The sequence below is a fragment of the Botrytis byssoidea genome, assembly GCF_014898295.1.
Source record: "Botrytis byssoidea strain MUCL 94 chromosome Unknown BBYS_058, whole genome shotgun sequence".
NCBI lineage: Eukaryota > Fungi > Ascomycota > Leotiomycetes > Helotiales > Sclerotiniaceae > Botrytis > Botrytis byssoidea.
This window is the reverse complement of record NW_024065899.1, coordinates 6,806-24,806: the sequence shown is the minus strand read 5'-3', so window position 1 is coordinate 24,806 and position 18,001 is coordinate 6,806. Positions and strand designations below refer to the sequence as shown.

Genomic DNA, 18,001 nt, shown 5'->3' with positions numbered 1-18,001 from the left:
ATTGATAATTTTGTTTAAAAGATCTATTTTATAAATTCTTTTTTTAAAAAAAGTAATATTTCGAATAATAATAATCTATTTGAGCTTAGGAATTCAGATATAATAGATTACTAAATTTAGTATATATTTTATAAGATATTTAATATTTACTTTAGGATTAATTTTATATATCTTTTTATTTATATTTAATTCTTATTTTTTATTTAATAAATATATTTTATATTTATATTAATAAATACTATTTCAATTTAAATATAAATCAATAATTAAGTAATTTATAATTAAAGAAATAAATAATTGAAGATATTTATAAAATCAAGTATTTAATATTTCATTTAGTAATTTAAATAATCAAGCTTTAAGAGAATTAATATTATATAAATAAATTATAATTTATACTATTTTTATTTATAATGAATTTAATATCCCTAAGGATATTCATATTTTAATTTATTTAATAATTATTTTTTATTCTATTTATTTTAATTTATTATTTGATTTATATATATTAAATAATAATTATTTTAATTTTATATCTTTTGTATTTATTTAATTTTCGAATATAGTATTTCTTATAATATCAATAATTGAGATATTATTATTTATTTAATATAAATTATTAAAAGATTATATTTTTGGAATATTTAAATAAAAAAATACTATATAATCTAAAAAACCTTAAAATATATCTTTTGATATAATAAAAAACTAAAGATCTTTTTATTATATATATTTTTGATTATCAAAAGCTAGAATACTTTAATATATATATATATAAAATCGAATAAATTCTATTATATTTTATAAAAAGAATAAAATAATTGATATTTATTAGAAGCTTATAATATTATTTATTTTATATAAATACAAATGTAATTTATATATTCAATTCTAATAATTCCTTTTATTTTCATATTTCTTGTTATAAAACAAAATATTTAAAAGCCTTTTTTTCTAAATATTCTAATTTTTTATATTATAGTTTTATGAAGTTTTTTTATGATTTGGGTAAATCCTTTAATTTATAAAATAGTCTTCTGATTTTTTATATTAAAAATAGAATATATTAGAATATATAAATTAGTAAATATAAAGTTTAAAAAGAATAAATAAAAGAAAAAAGATTTATATTCTAAAAATAAAAGATTATCTTTATAAATATATTAAATAATAATATAATTATTTTTAAATTACTTTTTTATAAAATTGAATTTATTTCTAAAAACTTTATTTCTATTTTTATAAATCTTATTTTTGAAATAATATTAATATAAAATCTAGAAATATAAATAATATTAAACAAAATCAAATCACTTTTTGAATTCTAAGGTTTTTATAAAATATTCTTGATTGTTTGAGTATTTTATTTAATAATTTAAAATTTTATAATTTCGATTTCAATATAATCAAAAAATAATAAAAATAGGTATTTGTTTTTATTAAAAAAATCGATATTATTAATTAAATATATAATATTATTATTATTAAATATAATATTATTAGAAAATAAATAAAATAATTCTAAAAATATATTATATATTTTATAATCAAATTAATTTTAAATAATATAAATTATTATTCTTAATTCTAGATTTCTAAAATTAGATAATTGAAAAGTTTTATGTTTTGAATTAATTTATTTCTTTTATTTTCAGATTTTTTGAAGATTTGATTATTAATTATTCTTAATTCTTTTTTGTATATTATTATATTCTTTTTTTATTAATAAAAATAAGTTTTCAGAGTTATATTTTTTAGTAAATATAAACTCTATTAATTAATATATTTTAAAATAATATTGAGAATTAATTCTTTCATTTTTCTAATCAAATTCTGATTTGTAAAAATAACAATATTAATTATTTTTTTTAAAATAATTTTTTTTAAATTATTTTTTTGCTTTTTTTATGAATTATATAAAATTAGTTTTAATTAAGGATTTATTATAGAAAAGATACTTTTTTCTTTTAATATTAATAAATTTTAATAAATTAAATTATTAAATATATTTCCAAATTATTTTAAAAAATAATTAGAAATTCTAAGTTGATTATTAATTTTAATTTGAATAAATATAATATTAATTTATATAGAGAGTATTTATATATTTATAATCTATAAAAAATTAATAATTATTAAATTATTTTTGATTTTAATATAATATAATTTTATATTTATATAAACTTTAATTCATTTATTATATTATTTAATAAAATTAATTCGATTTAAAGTTATTTATTAGAAAATATTTTGATATTTTTAAGTAATAGTAGATTTTGCTATAATAATTATTAATATAAATTTATTCTAAAGTTTTTAAATAACTATTTTAAATAATAATACTTTAAAGTTTTATATTCAATAATAATTTTTATAAAATAAAATATATTTATTATTTTATTAATTTATTTATAAATATTTTAATATAATTTATATATAATATTATATTTATTTCTTTTATTATAATATTCTCTCTATAGAATTAAGTATTCTATTAATATATTTAAAAAAATATATAGTATAAATTTAATCAATTCTATAATTAATACTTTTGAAATATAGAAAATATTAGAATATTTTCTTATAAATTCTTTTTATAATAATTTTAATAAATAATGAAATTATTGATATACTTTACATTATTATTTAAATTATATTTTCTTATAAAATCTATAATCTTAATAAATTTGGATGAGTTTTTAGTAAATTAATCTTTCTTATAAATCAAGATTATTTAATGAAAATTTTTTGCTATCTTCCAAAAATTCTTTGGAATTAATTAAAATAATTAAAGTAATTTTGTATTGAATAATTAATATTCTTCTAAATACTTTTTGATATATAAAAATATTATAAATATAAAAACCATTTCGATTAATACTCTCAATAATTAAATACATAACTTTTAAGAAATTGGATTTAAATATAACAAATTTTGTAAGATTAATATAAAAATATTAAATAATTCCAACTAAATTAAAAGATATATATATATATATATATATATATATACAGTTTTAAATATTAATCAGGCTTATAATTATTATAGAAAAATAGTTATATTAATTGATTATTTCTAATTATATAATAAATATATATAATAATAATAAATTAAATTAACTTGTAATATAATTATAAAAAATTATATCTATTTTATATATTCTAATCGAATGATGAAGTCGTTTAATTAAATATTAGGATTATATATAAAATAAATAGAAGATTATATAGTGATTATAGAAATAAGTATTTTGTAAGAGTGTCATGCTCAATCACATGTTGTTGCCACAAGATGATGAATTCCGTGACAATATAATATAAGAATCTATCAAAATGATATAATAAATCCTAGATTATTAGATTCTTTATGTTCTAATTAATTGATTCGATTGTTATTGAATAATATAAATTTGAAAGTATAAATTGAGGTGAAATTGAGCCATTCGATGATATAGGCTATTCGGTGTTAAACTATGTTAAAGAAAATATATATTCTATTATATATATTTAATCAAAAAATGAAATATAAATAGAATTTTAGAATTATTTTCTTAATATAGGAAATGTTCGAGTATACATATTCCATCGGAATGTGTGTTTTATATAAAGGGTAGGGTTATTCTCTGAGTGGGAAATAGTTATATGGGTTCTCACCTTTAATAAAATCTTAATATTCTTCTTATTAATATTTTATTATTTTTATTTTTATCAGTACTCTAGTAATTAGTATTCTTATTAACATTATTTTTATTTCAATAATGTTACTATTAATATTCTTTTTATTATTAATTTTATCAGTCTTTTTCATTTTAATAGTTTTATTATTAGTATTCTTCTTTTGAGTATTCTCCTTTTTAGTATTCTTATTAGTATTTTAATCATTAGTCTTTTCTATTTTAATAGTTTCATTATTTATATTCTTCTTATTAGTATTCTTTTTATTAGTATTCTTCTTATTAGAGTTATTATTGAAAATTTGATCATATGATTTAACTACCCCACACTCCTTTTCTGCTAGTCAACACCCCCCCTGCCCTACATACTGAAGCTTTTTTAGAACTAATATAAATTATAAATTAATCAATTCAAAAGATAATTTAAATCTATTTTCAAAATTCAATATATAAATAAAAATAAACTTTAGCTTTCTTTAAAAATTTAAAAACTTTTCTATTATATATTAAATTAAAAATAGTAACCAGATTTATTCATTTTATAGATTACTACTCCCCTTGCCTTCAGAAATACTATAGCTTTTTTTCAACCTTTTTAATCTCTTTAAAATTAGGGTTTTTTTAATTCAATATAGAAGCCTGAATTCGAAAGCTTTTTGAATTCTAATTTCAAATAAATAAAATTCAATTGAAATTCTCTTAATTCCTTTTTTCAAATTTCTGAAAATCCTAGAATTAAGCTTAAAAGAAGTAATAACTAATTAAAAAAATTTAATTGTTATTTTTTACAAATTACTATCCCCTTGTTTTTTATAAACTATTATAGTTTTTCTTTTATCTCATCAAATCTATCTTTTATTATGAATTCTATAAATCATTTAATTTAAAAGATATTTTAATTCTAATTTTGAATAAATCTAATTTAATTGAATTTCTATTAATTACTTTTTTCAGATTTTCGAAAAACTTCAAATTGAGGTTAGAAAAAATAGTAACCAATTGAAGAGTTTTGATAGGGTTATTATCCCTCTATCGAAATAGGTTATTACCAATAGTAATCATTAGAAAAGTCCGTGGAATAATAGTTAGAGATTATTTAAAAGAATGTTGCAAACTAAATTGATTTCAAAAGTAGACTACTTTCTATTCGGAATCAGAAGATTCAGAATCACCTGAAGACGATGCTAAAGAGGTTCAAGATTGTTTCTTTCTTTCATTAGCAAAATCTGCGAAACGTCTTTACGATCTTTGAATCTCTCCTGTGTACCAGGTAATGCGATTCCGGATGGTATGGGTTCTAATAAATTTGATTGCTAAGATACACATTGACAATACATTCTTCAAATGAAATTCATCATATAAATTTGGAAAGAGTGTAACATTCTGACGGACTAAAACTCATGTACGTAAGGAAAGTACAACCAGATCGTAATATGTTCAACAATACTTACGCCTCCAACCTCTGTAGAAATAACTCCTGTAGCTCTTAGACTTCTGTAATACCTCATGATTCTAATCAGTTTAGTCCCAAGGCATACTGCCGTCCCGAGGAGCGTGGATCGAGATATGGCTTCTCGCTGCACCCACAGAATCGGTTTCCCACTCGCTTTGCCGTGTAGTCAAAGGTAGCGCACTGTTATCGAATGATTCTTGTTAGTTCATTTCCTATCGTATCATCACGCAAACAAAAAACGAAAGACACTAGAGAAGAGGAAGATCATACATGATACACCGCCCTGTTGTCCCAGTCGGTGGCAGAGCAATTTCTGATCGGCGATTGTCAAATTTTTCTGTCCAGGGAAGACGCATACGTCACGTTGAGAGATAGTAATGGCTAAGTCGCGAATTGCAGCGTCGCATTCTTGCCCTCCTGATTGCAAAATCTTGGAAAGGTCGATGTCGTCAAAGGCTGTGCCTATCAAGGGAGTGAGCTTTCTTTGCTGATAGCGTGAGAGAACCCCAGTCAGCTGGAGTGGTGAGAGGTACTTCTGGAATATCAGAGGTCTGTAACTGCTCACTGCAGGTGCAGTGGTGGTCTCGGTCAACGTAGTTGTGATTGCCATTGCGGAGGTTTGGAAAGATGCTTTGAAATGAGTCTACACAAGAACGAGCTCATAAGAATACTTTTGAGTTGGCTGAATGGCGAGAGTCGCTCTATTTAAGAGAATTTGGAGGTATGAATCTTAAGGGCAAATCAAGGAAGGATGTCAACTCTGAGCTTCAACTGTCAGAACTTATCTTATCCTCGTCTGTGAGATATAAAGAACTTAGAAAGTGTATTGCAATATTCTGGATTAGAAGCGGGCTTAAAGAGCCATTTAAATGGTTCTTGAACAGACTGTCAACCGGGCCATTGTTCAGAGCTTTACGGATCACTCAATAAGGTGTAGCATCACATGGTCATAAGAATAAAATGAGGTTATTCAGAACATCGGCCGAAGCACCGAATGCTTCACAGTATCTAAAACTGAAAGTTAAAACATCCTAGTTCGTGGTTGCCCGAAAGATCGTAAGAAACTACTAAGAAAGCACGTCAGTGCATGGTGCCAGGATTTAATCGCCTACTCTACGTCCATTTGACCAATGGGGATACTATGATCTGGAATGAAAGGTATGTGAGCGTTAACAAACTTTCTACAATTCTTCGGGCATGTACAAAGTACAGGACATAAGATAAGACATTTGGTGTGCATGGTACTGAATGCAACAGTAAATACGGACGGAAAAAGCAGCTGCAAGTACACTGGTTATCTTGCATTGTGGGCCATATGCTAACGGGGATCTACACTCAAGGATGCTCAGCTGCCATGTAATAATTGCCGTAGTAATTGCCATCCAAATGCAGATTGAAGTGCTAAATAAGACTCCGTCTGAATCAAGAAGAGAAATTAGACCGATTATCTTGCATTTCATATCAAGAATTCTATCCACAAGGAGGAGATGGGGCTACGTGGCAGAGACCAGCGGAATTGCCATAACTTTGTACTCACAATTCATGTGCTTATCGTGCTCTAATGACGAGAGATAAGAGTGCCAAGCCGGCTTCGCTTCTTAATGAAGCGAAAAATATATTCAGGGGTATGATTGCTGTTTTTTAACATGTCGTTTCTAGGCTGCGCAAAAATTATCTACATTCGAAAGTGATCTATACTTAAATATCCCCGGAGGTTACTTATTGAAAGCTTTGCCTACGTTACAGATTATCCATTGAAATTCTATCTACACTGAAGGTCATTTTTAGACAATCCACAATCCCTGCTTTGAATTGTATTTGAAGCTTTTCTTAGATCATTGTAAGCCTAAAAATGATCCAAGTGTAAATGATCTGCAGATAATTAGACAATCCACAGAGGAGTAAGTACCGGCATATAATGTACAAATACTCCACGGATTACCCGGTTTAAAAATTTGAATCACATACTTTACAACGGATTATTTGCTAGGATCATTGTCCGCCCTGTGGGTACCCGTTGCATGGCCTAATCATTTTTTTTACATATTAGGTCGGCGGTTTCTGAAAGCATACTCATTAAACTGTAACGCGGGGCTGAAGATTCCCATGTACCGGCTCCTTAACCTGGCTCCCCGTTGAACGTAAATATAATAACAACCTCAAATGTGGAATTTATTTGATCTCAAGCCTTCGGATCTCGAATCTAGAGCTTCTTGTGTTGTTTGACCGCCTTTTTAAAGTTTTGGGAAATGCAAGTAGGGGTTGTATTAAAAGCTTAATAAAGATTAAATGTTCTACAAATCACAAATCGTTAAATGCTATCATACTTGGTCTCGAGGATAAATAAGTAGACCCCTAGTCATTTCATACCAAAATTGAACCTAATGCTGCTTTATTATTTTTGACCAATATGAAAGTTATAAAATCCATCTAGGTTACTATAATTGAGTTGAGGGTGATGGAAACAAATGTAAAAGCAGCCATTTTTATAAGTGATTCTATTGGTTACTTTCTCGAATCTACAAGAATCTCAAATGACTAGGGGTACACTTATTTATCCTCGAGACCAAGTACAATCAGAAAGTACATAGCTCCGGCGTTATCAGAATCGGAGTAATCCTCTTGTAGTTATCTTATGATATATACATCTAGCAACGGAGTTATGTACTTTCTTGTTATACAAGTGGATACCCTGTAGATCCTCTATACGGAGTTGATAATTTTAATGCCCTATAGATAATCTGTAATGTGATTAGAAGCTCTAGCAGTCAACCTGCAGTGCGGGTTATTAACAGATTGTCAAAGTCCGGCGGTTAATAATCGGTTCTCTATGAACCAACCACCTCGTTCCAAGTCGGGGAAGTAAGCACCCCCAGACAGTAAGTGCAAGGATAAAAGTTGTTGATATGTACAAAGGATAACATGCAGTAGTCTCTCTAATCTATGAATAAGGGAAGTATAGACATTAGGCACTTTGTAAGTCGTGGAAATATTAAAGCGGGCCTCTGTCATAAGGCTTGACCGGGGGGGATACGGATAGCCCCACGCCCTACCACTCCCGCGTCCAGAAATACAAGTGCTATATTCTTTTGCAGGATTGGTCGAAAGCTTCCAAGGATTAACAATTTTAGGGCCAATTGACTTGCCTCTACGAGGGCGTGTCTTTGATGATTTCCGGGTCCGTGCGCAGGGACATTTACTCACCAAAATAAGCACAAACTCACCTATTTGGAATTCAATAGCAATTGAAGTAAGCATAATATTTGAAAAATCTTTTTAAATTTGAATAATTTTTTATATCAGGATTTATATATAAATTTGATAAAGTCGGCTTAGTAATATTTATAGAGTTAAATTCATTATAAAAATCACATAGTAAATATTAGTGAGTTCGATTATTTTGCCCGGCAATCATTAAAGATACGCCCTCGTAAATGAAGCAAAATACCCCAAGATAGAAATATTTAATAGGAATACAAAGCAATTAATGGATAATACATCGAATGATCAAATCACACAGCTCCGGTGTTTACTGTAGCCCTAACTCACAATGAGCTTAAATAATCAACCCTTGCAATTATCGATCGATTCTATAAAAGAATATAGTAAAGTATTATAGTCCTCTGATTTAGATAGACATGAGCCCTCTTACAGGACAACGTAATAGGAAGATACAATTTCATATACAATTTTATCAACTTCATAATTCAATCAAAATTTAAAATACAATTTAAATCAATTGAATTGATATTTTGTATTTTTCAATCATTCAAAAATAAAGATTTCAAGATTCATCTCAAAAGAATAAGATCTAAACTCAAAAAACAAATGATACACTCTTCTACTAAGATTTTTGATAGAGAATTATACTTTCTTTTATAAAAACTTCAATTCTCATTATTTCAATTCAACCTTCAAAATTTATACAATTTCAATATTTCAAGCTCATATCCAGTTTTCAAAGAAAGTTGATAAGATTTCAAATTTTAATTAAATTATCAAAATAGCTCTTTTTGGTATGGAATTGTGCTTTTTCTCTTAAGTGTCCCGTGAGTCTGTGCACCCATTCGTGTACGTTGTGTGCAATTATGAAGTATCTGCTTGCTTCCGCAGGGACCACATGAGTCTTTTGGTACCTCCTATAGGAGACCCAAAGCCTGACCACGGGAAATGCTTCCTTCCAACAAGGTAGGAGCCTCACCAACACTTACAACACGGTGAGCGGCGCGGGGCTCGCTATAATCATAAGTGGCAGTGTGGTAGACGGAACGATTATCCCAGATGACAAGATCATCAACGTTCCATTTGAAACGAAGCTACAAAAATTAGCACCAAAAACCGAGTAGTAAGTTCATCAGTACTACACACCTGGAGATCATGGTTTTTTGAAATAAGGTTATTCAGGAAGTCAAGGGTCTGTTGGCTCTCGAGAGGAGTGAGCTCATTGATAAACTGAGCATGGTGTCCAACTGCAAAGACGGATTTCCAACCTGTAACGGGATTGGTGCGAACAACCGGATGGCTAGCAGTGAGGCTTTGGTCAATGTTTAACGGATGGCCTCGCTCAACTTCATATAGAGCTTTGTGCTCTGGGTTGGGCTGATAGCCAACGGGCATGAATGTACAGGTCAAAGTTTCGAGGAATTTTTGATAGGCGGGAGAAATACGGTCATAGACTTCGTAGGCGCTCGCAAACAAGGTGTCACCTGTTTTAGGGTTAGGGTAGGATCATTACGGCTGATTGCTGTCATGCACATACCTCCAGTGGGCGGGATTGTTCTCATGTAAAGAGTAGAGTAATCGGAAGTAACACGCTGTGAGGTCATTCATATTAATGCTAGCTTACTTTAACATCGTTCTCACCACTTACCTCAAAGCCGATATCGTGGTGCCATCCATCTGCTGTTGATTGAATAATCTCCTTTTTCGCACCGCATCCTTTTTGTGTTGAGAGCATCTTTTCAGGGTTGCGAGCAATGGTAGACATCTCGGGATCAGTGGGTCCCCCGAATTCATGTGTCGTATGGTTGCTTGATAGTTGTTAGGTTTAATCTTACTAGATGGATAACAAAGATACTAACATTGGGTGAACGTGAAGACTAGACTCCTTTGGCTTGCCTGTCGCCTCACCCAGCCTCTGGGCCAATTCTTTCTGCTCCTTTGGCGAGAGCTTTTGACTTTTGAAAACAACGACACCTCTCTCAGCAACTATACATAGAAGTTAAATAAGTAAAGTCACGAAAGATTTGACTTCAGGATACACATACGGACAATGCCCAAATCTCTCAATTTGGCCTCTGAGTCTTCAGCGTGTAGAAGATCAGTAACTTGGACATCGATGTATTCTCTCCCAAGCACTCGGGTGATCTCTTGGAACTTCAATCCATCGAGGCTGTTGCCCAGCTGAAGAGGCTGCCTTCCGATAGTTGGAACAATCTTCGTAGCCGTCATCTTGTATTGAAAAGATAAGATCTTGTGTGGTGTATGTTTGTGAAAGAAGTAGATTTTTGAAGTGTCGTTTCTATGGGAATATCGAGCTTTTACACCAAAACGTGGTTTTCTGTTAGAGCCTTATAATCTACGAATTTTCGCCAAGATAACTAAATAGATAACATACATGCTCAGATGAGTCTGTGATTAAATCGGGAAAGTCTGTCCTTGAGTCAAATTGGAATCATGCTTTACAAATTGCCAGCAGCAAAACCTTATTTTTCTTTTCTGTTGGGGGTCAAACAACCAATGATGATAGATCCGGATTTGAGCCATATACTGTATCCTACTCAAACTTACAATCGATGGTCTCCCCGAGTCCTACTATAACATTAGCCTGTTTAGACTCCGGTTGATAATCCTGCTATCTAGTTCTCTTGAGCGGTGTAGTACAGTACTAGTGCACAAGTCTTCACCTTCTAGCTCGTACCCGTGGGCCCGAGTTCAAACTGACAGGCTTCTAGTCCGTAAGACGCAGCTTCTGAGAAAGGGTGAACGCCGGGAGGAATTAATAAGCTTTTGCTTTGAGGGTACTGCGGGCCGGCTCGAGGCTCATTTGTACGGGTTCTACCCGAGTGTACCTTATCGAAGGGCTAGGTGATGCATCTAAGCGCTTGGCGCATACTAATCTGAAACAGGGTGGACATCGAGCAGAATATAAGGTTTTGTTTTGACAGTGAGTGCCGAAAGCCCAGTCCGAAGCCTATCTGTACAAGGTGGGTCCAAGTGAACCTTATCAAAGGGTCGAGTAATTTACTAACTCACTATTTATAATCGCTTCATGCGCTTATTGTATATTAATTTGAGTTTACGGTAGCTTCACAATCATCTCTCGCCGCTCGCACATCAAGAACGAATATCTTACAACCAGTAACCCGAAAAATTCAAGTTAGAAGTATATTTGGCATAGTGGGAGCCTGACCAAAAGACAAGGAAAGAGGAGGGGTATGGGGGGGGTGGAGAGGCTGAAGGGAACGCACGGTTAGTCCCCTATCCCACTCTTTATTATTGTGTGCGCGGCTTATGCATAGACCAAAAGCAGGGATATTATGTTATAACAAGTCATTTTATTGTGAGATTAACTCCGTGAATTCTTTCCAGAATAGTAAAAATAGGCTCTTGCATAGCCCGTAGATAATGCGAAATGGCGCACATAAATAAACGCCGGTATTTGATAAGACAATAGTTTAAACCTCGAGCTGAAAGATCAAAGCCGGAATCGGCGAAAGTAGGGCAAGGCTAAACACTTCTCGATGGATATGTCCTTTACAAAGTATAGAGATCAAACTTCGCAACTAGAGTTTATTTTTTCCCTATCTAGTAAGAGATTTTAAAAAAAAAAAATCAAAGCCTAATCTTTCTATCTAATACCAGCTTTAAAAAAAAAGACTTAAATTAACATCTAGACGGCATAATAATACCTCTGGTCCTTTTTCTACCGCCTAACATCATTCCACCTTTGCAGTTGCTAAAGTTTCTTTTTCTTCTGGGTTTGTCTCGATTGATATTTCTTCGCGCTCATGCTCGATGCCTGTAGACTCCGGTAGGCTTTGCCCTTGAACGGGCTGAAGATTCTGCACGTCAACCACCACTTTCTCATCTTTTCTTTGTAGGCCCTGATCTTTGATAAGAAAGCACCCCAAGAGACAGATAAACATTAGTGGAGTTATAACTATAAAAACAGTTCGAACAGCTTTGTGATAAGAGCCAAGAACCGCCGATTTCTGCTCAGCCGTGTAGGAGCTAAAGTCCGGGAGCTTGTATGCCGATCGTGCCAGATAATGGAATTCTGCAGGAAGATACTGTTTCAATGCTGTTTGCATAATCAAAGAAGAGCAGCCAAGACCAAAGGCACCACCCAATCCGCGTAAGAGGTTACGGTTGGAAATTACCACTGCTCGTTGTGATTTCGTGCAATGCGCTTGTAATGCTATGAGGCCTACAGATGAGAACCTTGGAGTCAGCCATTTTATTCGAATAGTCTTGATAACTCAATGCGATTTTAGTAATATATAAGGGCTCTTTAACATAATCATAAATTGAAGAGAGTGAATTTCATTAAAAGAGGTAATTTTTCGGGGGTCAAGACTTACACGGTTGAAATACGTTGCCTACTCCTACGCCGATAATAGCTAGGACCACACAGATAACAGCTGGGTGTGTATGCTCATCAAAAATTATTAGAAGCCCAGTTCCCCTTAGCTTGTTAGTCAGCCTCTTCATGCCATTTCCAAACTTCATTACTTACAGTGTCCATAAAGTGAATCCGCACCAGATAACTTCACCATATCTACTGTACTTCGAAATATAGAGCCCAGAGCCCACGCTGAAAATCATTTGAGCGAGGAAGAACGGTACTAGAAGAGCAGCAGAAATGATTGCACTATACTCGCGTACATTCTGGAAGTAAATCGGAAGATAATAGATGGCGGAATAGTATGCGAACCCAAATAATAGGTTTTGGATTAAGATGACCGCGACAACTTTGTTCTTGAACATGGATACTAAGGGCACAAATTTCAGTTCTATCAATACAATTAGGAAGAAAACTTACAAGGCATTAACGGGAGGACAGCGACTTTCCATTCGACCAAAAAGAATAATATAGCAGCAACGCCACTGATTGCTAGCATCGCAATTACCATCGCAGATCCCCATGGAAAGTAAACTCCAGCTCCTGAGAATGGTACGAGAAAGAAAATGATAGCGACAGATCCAGTCAGTAATCCATACCAATCAACAAGTTTGACGCTCTCAATAGCATTTCCTTTCGGCATCGTAGATGGCAGCAGGAATATAGAAACGAGGCCGCAAATTGCAGCCAAAGGCGAGAGTAAATAAAAAAATCCCCGCCAGGTGGAATACTCCGAAAAAGCCGCCGACAAAAATGGGCCAATCAAATTCCCAAGTCCAATGCATCCCCCTAACAATCCCTGGTAGTAACCTCGCTGTTGGAGAGTAACGATATCAGACACAATCATCATAGTCAGAGAGTTGATGCCTCCCATTGCAATTCCCGCTAGACCCCGGGAAAAATACAACGCTGGCGCGTCTTGTGCAGTGGCACAAAGAATATCTCCAATGGCGAGCAGGAATACCGCACTAAGATATATCTTCTTGCGACCAAAGATGTCCGATAGTCGCCCGTATAAGACTTGGAACACTGTGTTTGCGATCAATGTAGATGTCCCAGCCCATGCAATTGTATCGGTCGCGTCCAAGTCGGCAGCCATTTTCGATAAAGCGACGGCAATGCCATTCTGATCTGCGTAGGCGACCAAGAAGGCGCCTGCTAGGGTTGAGAAAACAACCAGTAGCCGCGTTCGGGACAACAGGTTGGTTTGGTCAAACAGAGCTGCTTCTGCTTTAGCCTGTAGCGAATCGGCCATGGTGAGTGCAGTAGATTTGCAGCCGCCTCGAATGATTGAAATTGTCTTAAAAATCTCTGGGAAGCAGATTCGTCCTTGCAATCGAAAGTCAAGAATACAGCAGAATATTTGAAAGAGGATTCGTATAATTCTTTACGTGGGTAAGGGAATCAAAGGCGGCAGTTCTGAAAGGAAGAGAAAAATGTCAGATAATCCTATAAATACAAGCGTCGGACGCTAAGGATGAGGAATCCCTGCTTGCATTCATTTGAAGGATTTGCATAGCGCTAGTAAGGATTCATATTTTAAGATTATTTTAGAGCCAATCGGCTTTTTTTTAAAGTAAATAAATCGCTCAAAATAAAAGTATCTGATAGAAATATAAAGCATTCGATAAATAATCTATTGAGATAATGAATCAAACAATTGTGGTGTTTTCTGCAACTCTAATTTATGATAAACTTAAATTTTCAACCCTTGCTAGCGCTGTGCGAATTCTCCGAATGAATACGGTAACCTATGGGTCATATAGAACTATAATTTATTAGTTCGGGACGGGAAGACCCGCGCTTCAAAAGAATTGATAAGACGTGCTACATAGTAGTCACGTTTCCTGAACTGCAGTAACCGAGAGTTGTTCCGCCAATGATGTTACTAGAGCCCAGACAGACTAGAATCAAATCCGACTGAACCTCAATGTGCTAGTCTTATAGAATCTGGGACGTCGTCTACCTCTAAGACTGGAAATAATTCATCTCAAACCAACATAGCATTTCATTGCTTCACAGTACTGAGCGGATACTTGCGAAAATGGCAGAAAAGGCAACAGAAAGTGCGATGAGCACAATTCATGGAGTCGGCGCTAGCAAGATCCAGAAAGTAAAGGCGAAGAAGAAATCTCTAGTAACCTTTGTTGGTAGGAGATCCTATGAGAATTTATGATATGCGGCTAATTTTATTCACTTATCAGTTGGAGGAAGTGCTGGGTTTGTGGAAGGACTAATCTGCCATCCTCTTGGTGAGTTTGAAAATTGTTATACAATAGAGACTATCTGACTTGACATAGATACAATCAAAGTCAGAATGCAACTATCACAAAGCACTGGAGAGGTACAATTACATACGATGTTTTCAAAAAATCCGAAAAGAACTAATTCTATTATCACAAAGGGTGCGCGGACGGGTCTTTTTAGAACCGGATACGGTATCGTCAAATCCGAGTCTCTTTCTGCGTTGTGGAGGGGGTCAGGACCGGTCTTGACTGGTATTGTTCCGAAGATGGCGGTGCGATTTACAAGTTTTGAGACATACAAGCGGCTGCTTTCAGGGCAACAAACTTCGACTTTGTCTAACACAAAGCTTCTTGCAGGTTAGTATCTTGTTTCACAAGCATTCAAACTGCAGTTCCTTGCAATTCGAACTAATCATGATAAATGTGTACAGCTGCTCTCTCCGCGGGAGTTACCGAGGCAGTCGTTATAGTAACCCCTATGGATGTAATGAAGATTCGTCTTCAAGCTATACAAAAATCCGGGGACCAGAGTGCCTTTCAAGTACTTCGACAGATGATCAAATATGAAGGTTTCCAAGTTCTTTACAAGGGTGTAGCTCTGACCGCACTTCGACAAGGAACGAATCAAATGGGTAGGGCGCGATTTCACTCTCTCCTTCTTCCAAATCGTGAAATGATTTCAGCTTACATTGTCACTAGCGAACCTTTACACCTACACGAAATTGACAGACTGGCTCCGTGCTAGACAGACACAATATCAAGACTCGAGACTGCCCATATTTCAGCTTATTGGCGTTGGCCTATTTGCGGGATCTATGGGGCCTCTGTGTAATGGCCCAATAGATATCATTAGTACGTCTTCCCTGTAGTCGAGAATAATTTATTGATAATTTTGAATAGAAACTCGAGTTCAACAGTCTGCAAGACCTCCAGGAAAAGGTCCTATCACACATGCTACAGATCTCGCAAGAAGGATCGTAGCAAACGAAGGCATTCGGGGTCTCTATAGAGGCGTTACTCCGCGAATATTAAGAGTCGGCGTTGGTCAAGCTGTAGTGTTTCCAGTTTATGAATTGCTTAATGAACTAGTCAACAAGGCATAAGGTTTTCTATATAGATTAAGACTACCCTTCTTTGTTTATATAATAAATTATTTCAGACATTTCACTGAAGAGAATCTGGAGTTATGATAAGTAGTATTGAAGTATGAAATTAAATTATAGCTCTCACCATAAGAAGTTTGAATTACCACTGAGCAGGTAAGGAGACTAGGGTTTACCATCCCCAATTATCGCCCCAGCAGCGCGGGGAAATGTCACTCAAGCGGTAGATACTCACGGTAATGGAATGCAAACCAAAAATGGGAGAATTAAAGACGATAATGAGATGAGGCAAGTGCTAGGAAAGAACTCACGATTGCTTCAGCCTTTTCCCCAGCATTGTAGCTTCTTTTAGACTTTATTACCTTCTGAAGGCTGAATAATTACAGTTGAAGGCGAGGTAGTGCACCGGCTCGACCGGGTCATCCAGTAGGCTTCCGACCTTAGCGCATGCCTGTCGCCCTCAAACATCTCGTCATCGCTTGCCAAACCCCTTTCAGCAACAATGCCAACTGCTGATGAGAATTTCGCCGGCTAGCAAGGCAAAGTAGAGAATGAATTCTTCAAGACCGTCTCCGTCGCGTTTTCTCTCCCAGACGATGATACCTATGTCTACAGAGCCGAATCCTTCGCCATGACTTTATCACAAATTTCACAACTACCAGAGCTGAAGTACAAGTACCAGGCGCATGGGCAAGCAATACAGGTATGTCTTCCTCATCAATGCGATGTTAACTAACCAGGTTCCATCTGCAGACGTGACAGCATACACCTCCATATTTCTTCCCACCACAGACACCAACAAAGCGTTAACAGCATTCTCCTCAAACGCAAAGAAAGGCTCTCCTCGCGAAACAGTTGCTAAATACCTGCAATCGCGGCGGATATGCGAGTACAATATTCCAAAGTCGAAGAATCATGTCAATCCGTACCTCGATCTATGGGCGGTGTCGTGCCAGCTCACTTCCTTCCTAGGTCCCCTCTTATACCAGTCCTATGCGCGTCCTGCAAATGCGAAGAGAACCCACCCTATACTTCCCATTTTATACCACCACGTCGGATGTATGGCGCCGATCTATGAAGCTCTATACACCGGACCAAGGCGATTGCTACAGGAGGAATTCTCATAAACTTCTTCGATCGAAAAAGACGTCCAAACTGTCTGGACCTGACTAGTCTCGTCAGTTGTGCTGAATACGTAATAGATATAGGGCACTTCTTCTTACATGAAAGCTACACGCCTGTCAAGAATCTAACTAATTCAACATGCGATCAGGAGGTACGTACATCGTTAGGTTTTGGAATATACTTGGAATTTGCTACCCTTATACAGGCATACAAATCGACGGGCTGCCGCAGCCCTAAGATAAGCGTCATAATCATGCAATTTCACGAAGCAGCTAATTACAGGCAGTGCTCATGGCTAATAACACGGCGGAAGTTGTCACTCTGATGTCAAGTAGAGCGGTATGCATGTACCCTTTGCTCCGATTGACACATCAATGTGTATATTGGTTTAGTGGAGATCGTACTCCGATTCGGATGAATGGATCTAAATGTGTCACGTCACACAAAACTCCTGGTCAAGACCTTCTTGCGAGGGCAATGAGGACAGAGCTTGGGGGAAGAGATATCTTGGTGATCAAAGATACTTTGTTATCCCACTACTTTTCGGTCACAGAGGAAAGAGTGAATGGACAATGGACATTCGGATGGAGAAGATGATAAAATAAAGACTTGATTATTTAGGGTTATTAAGTGGTGATTGGTAACTTGCAAGACAGACGATACCTATTCTCCAGAAGTACTCTCGACTTCCAATTGGTGAGAGAGGCTGATTTCGATTTGTTCTCTGCCAACTGTCTAGGTGTCGAGGTACCCAACTGTCAATAATTGTAGCGATT

General features: G+C 34.2%; 4 protein-coding genes across 4 annotated transcripts; 2 read left to right on the top strand and 2 right to left on the bottom strand.

The window, feature by feature from the left end:
• Positions 1–9,102: 9,102 nt before the first annotated feature.
• On the bottom strand, positions 9,103–10,578 carry EAE97_012206 (uncharacterized protein; the record flags this gene model as incomplete). Its single annotated transcript, XM_038882720.1, has 6 exons — positions 9,103–9,443; positions 9,496–9,833; positions 9,887–9,941; positions 9,998–10,157; positions 10,209–10,335; positions 10,395–10,578. The coding sequence occupies 6 exons, from the start codon at positions 10,576–10,578 to the stop codon at positions 9,267–9,269; spliced, it is 1,041 nt and encodes a 346-aa protein (XP_038726442.1). The 3' UTR covers positions 9,103–9,266.
• A 1,336-nt stretch (positions 10,579–11,914) lies between these two features.
• EAE97_012205 (uncharacterized protein) lies at positions 11,915–14,150 on the bottom strand. The gene is made up of 4 exons (XM_038882719.1): positions 13,172–14,150; positions 12,866–13,121; positions 12,711–12,814; positions 11,915–12,556 (listed from the first exon to the last, which is right to left on the bottom strand). The coding sequence occupies exons 1-4, from the start codon at positions 14,004–14,006 to the stop codon at positions 12,066–12,068; spliced, it is 1,686 nt and encodes a 561-aa protein (XP_038726441.1). The 5' UTR covers positions 14,007–14,150; the 3' UTR covers positions 11,915–12,065.
• A 275-nt stretch (positions 14,151–14,425) lies between these two features.
• Positions 14,426–16,192, top strand: EAE97_012204 (uncharacterized protein). The gene is made up of 6 exons (XM_038882718.1): positions 14,426–14,901; positions 14,956–15,003; positions 15,052–15,354; positions 15,429–15,629; positions 15,697–15,849; positions 15,898–16,192. The coding sequence occupies exons 1-6, from the start codon at positions 14,796–14,798 to the stop codon at positions 16,098–16,100; spliced, it is 1,014 nt and encodes a 337-aa protein (XP_038726440.1). The 5' UTR covers positions 14,426–14,795; the 3' UTR covers positions 16,101–16,192.
• Positions 16,193–16,731: 539 nt separating this feature from the next.
• On the top strand, positions 16,732–17,227 carry EAE97_012203 (uncharacterized protein; the record flags this gene model as incomplete). Its single annotated transcript, XM_038882717.1, has 2 exons — positions 16,732–16,803; positions 16,841–17,227. 2 exons carry the CDS (start codon positions 16,732–16,734, stop codon positions 17,225–17,227), a joined length of 459 nt encoding a protein of 152 aa, XP_038726439.1.
• Between the last annotated feature and the right edge of the window lie 774 nt (positions 17,228–18,001).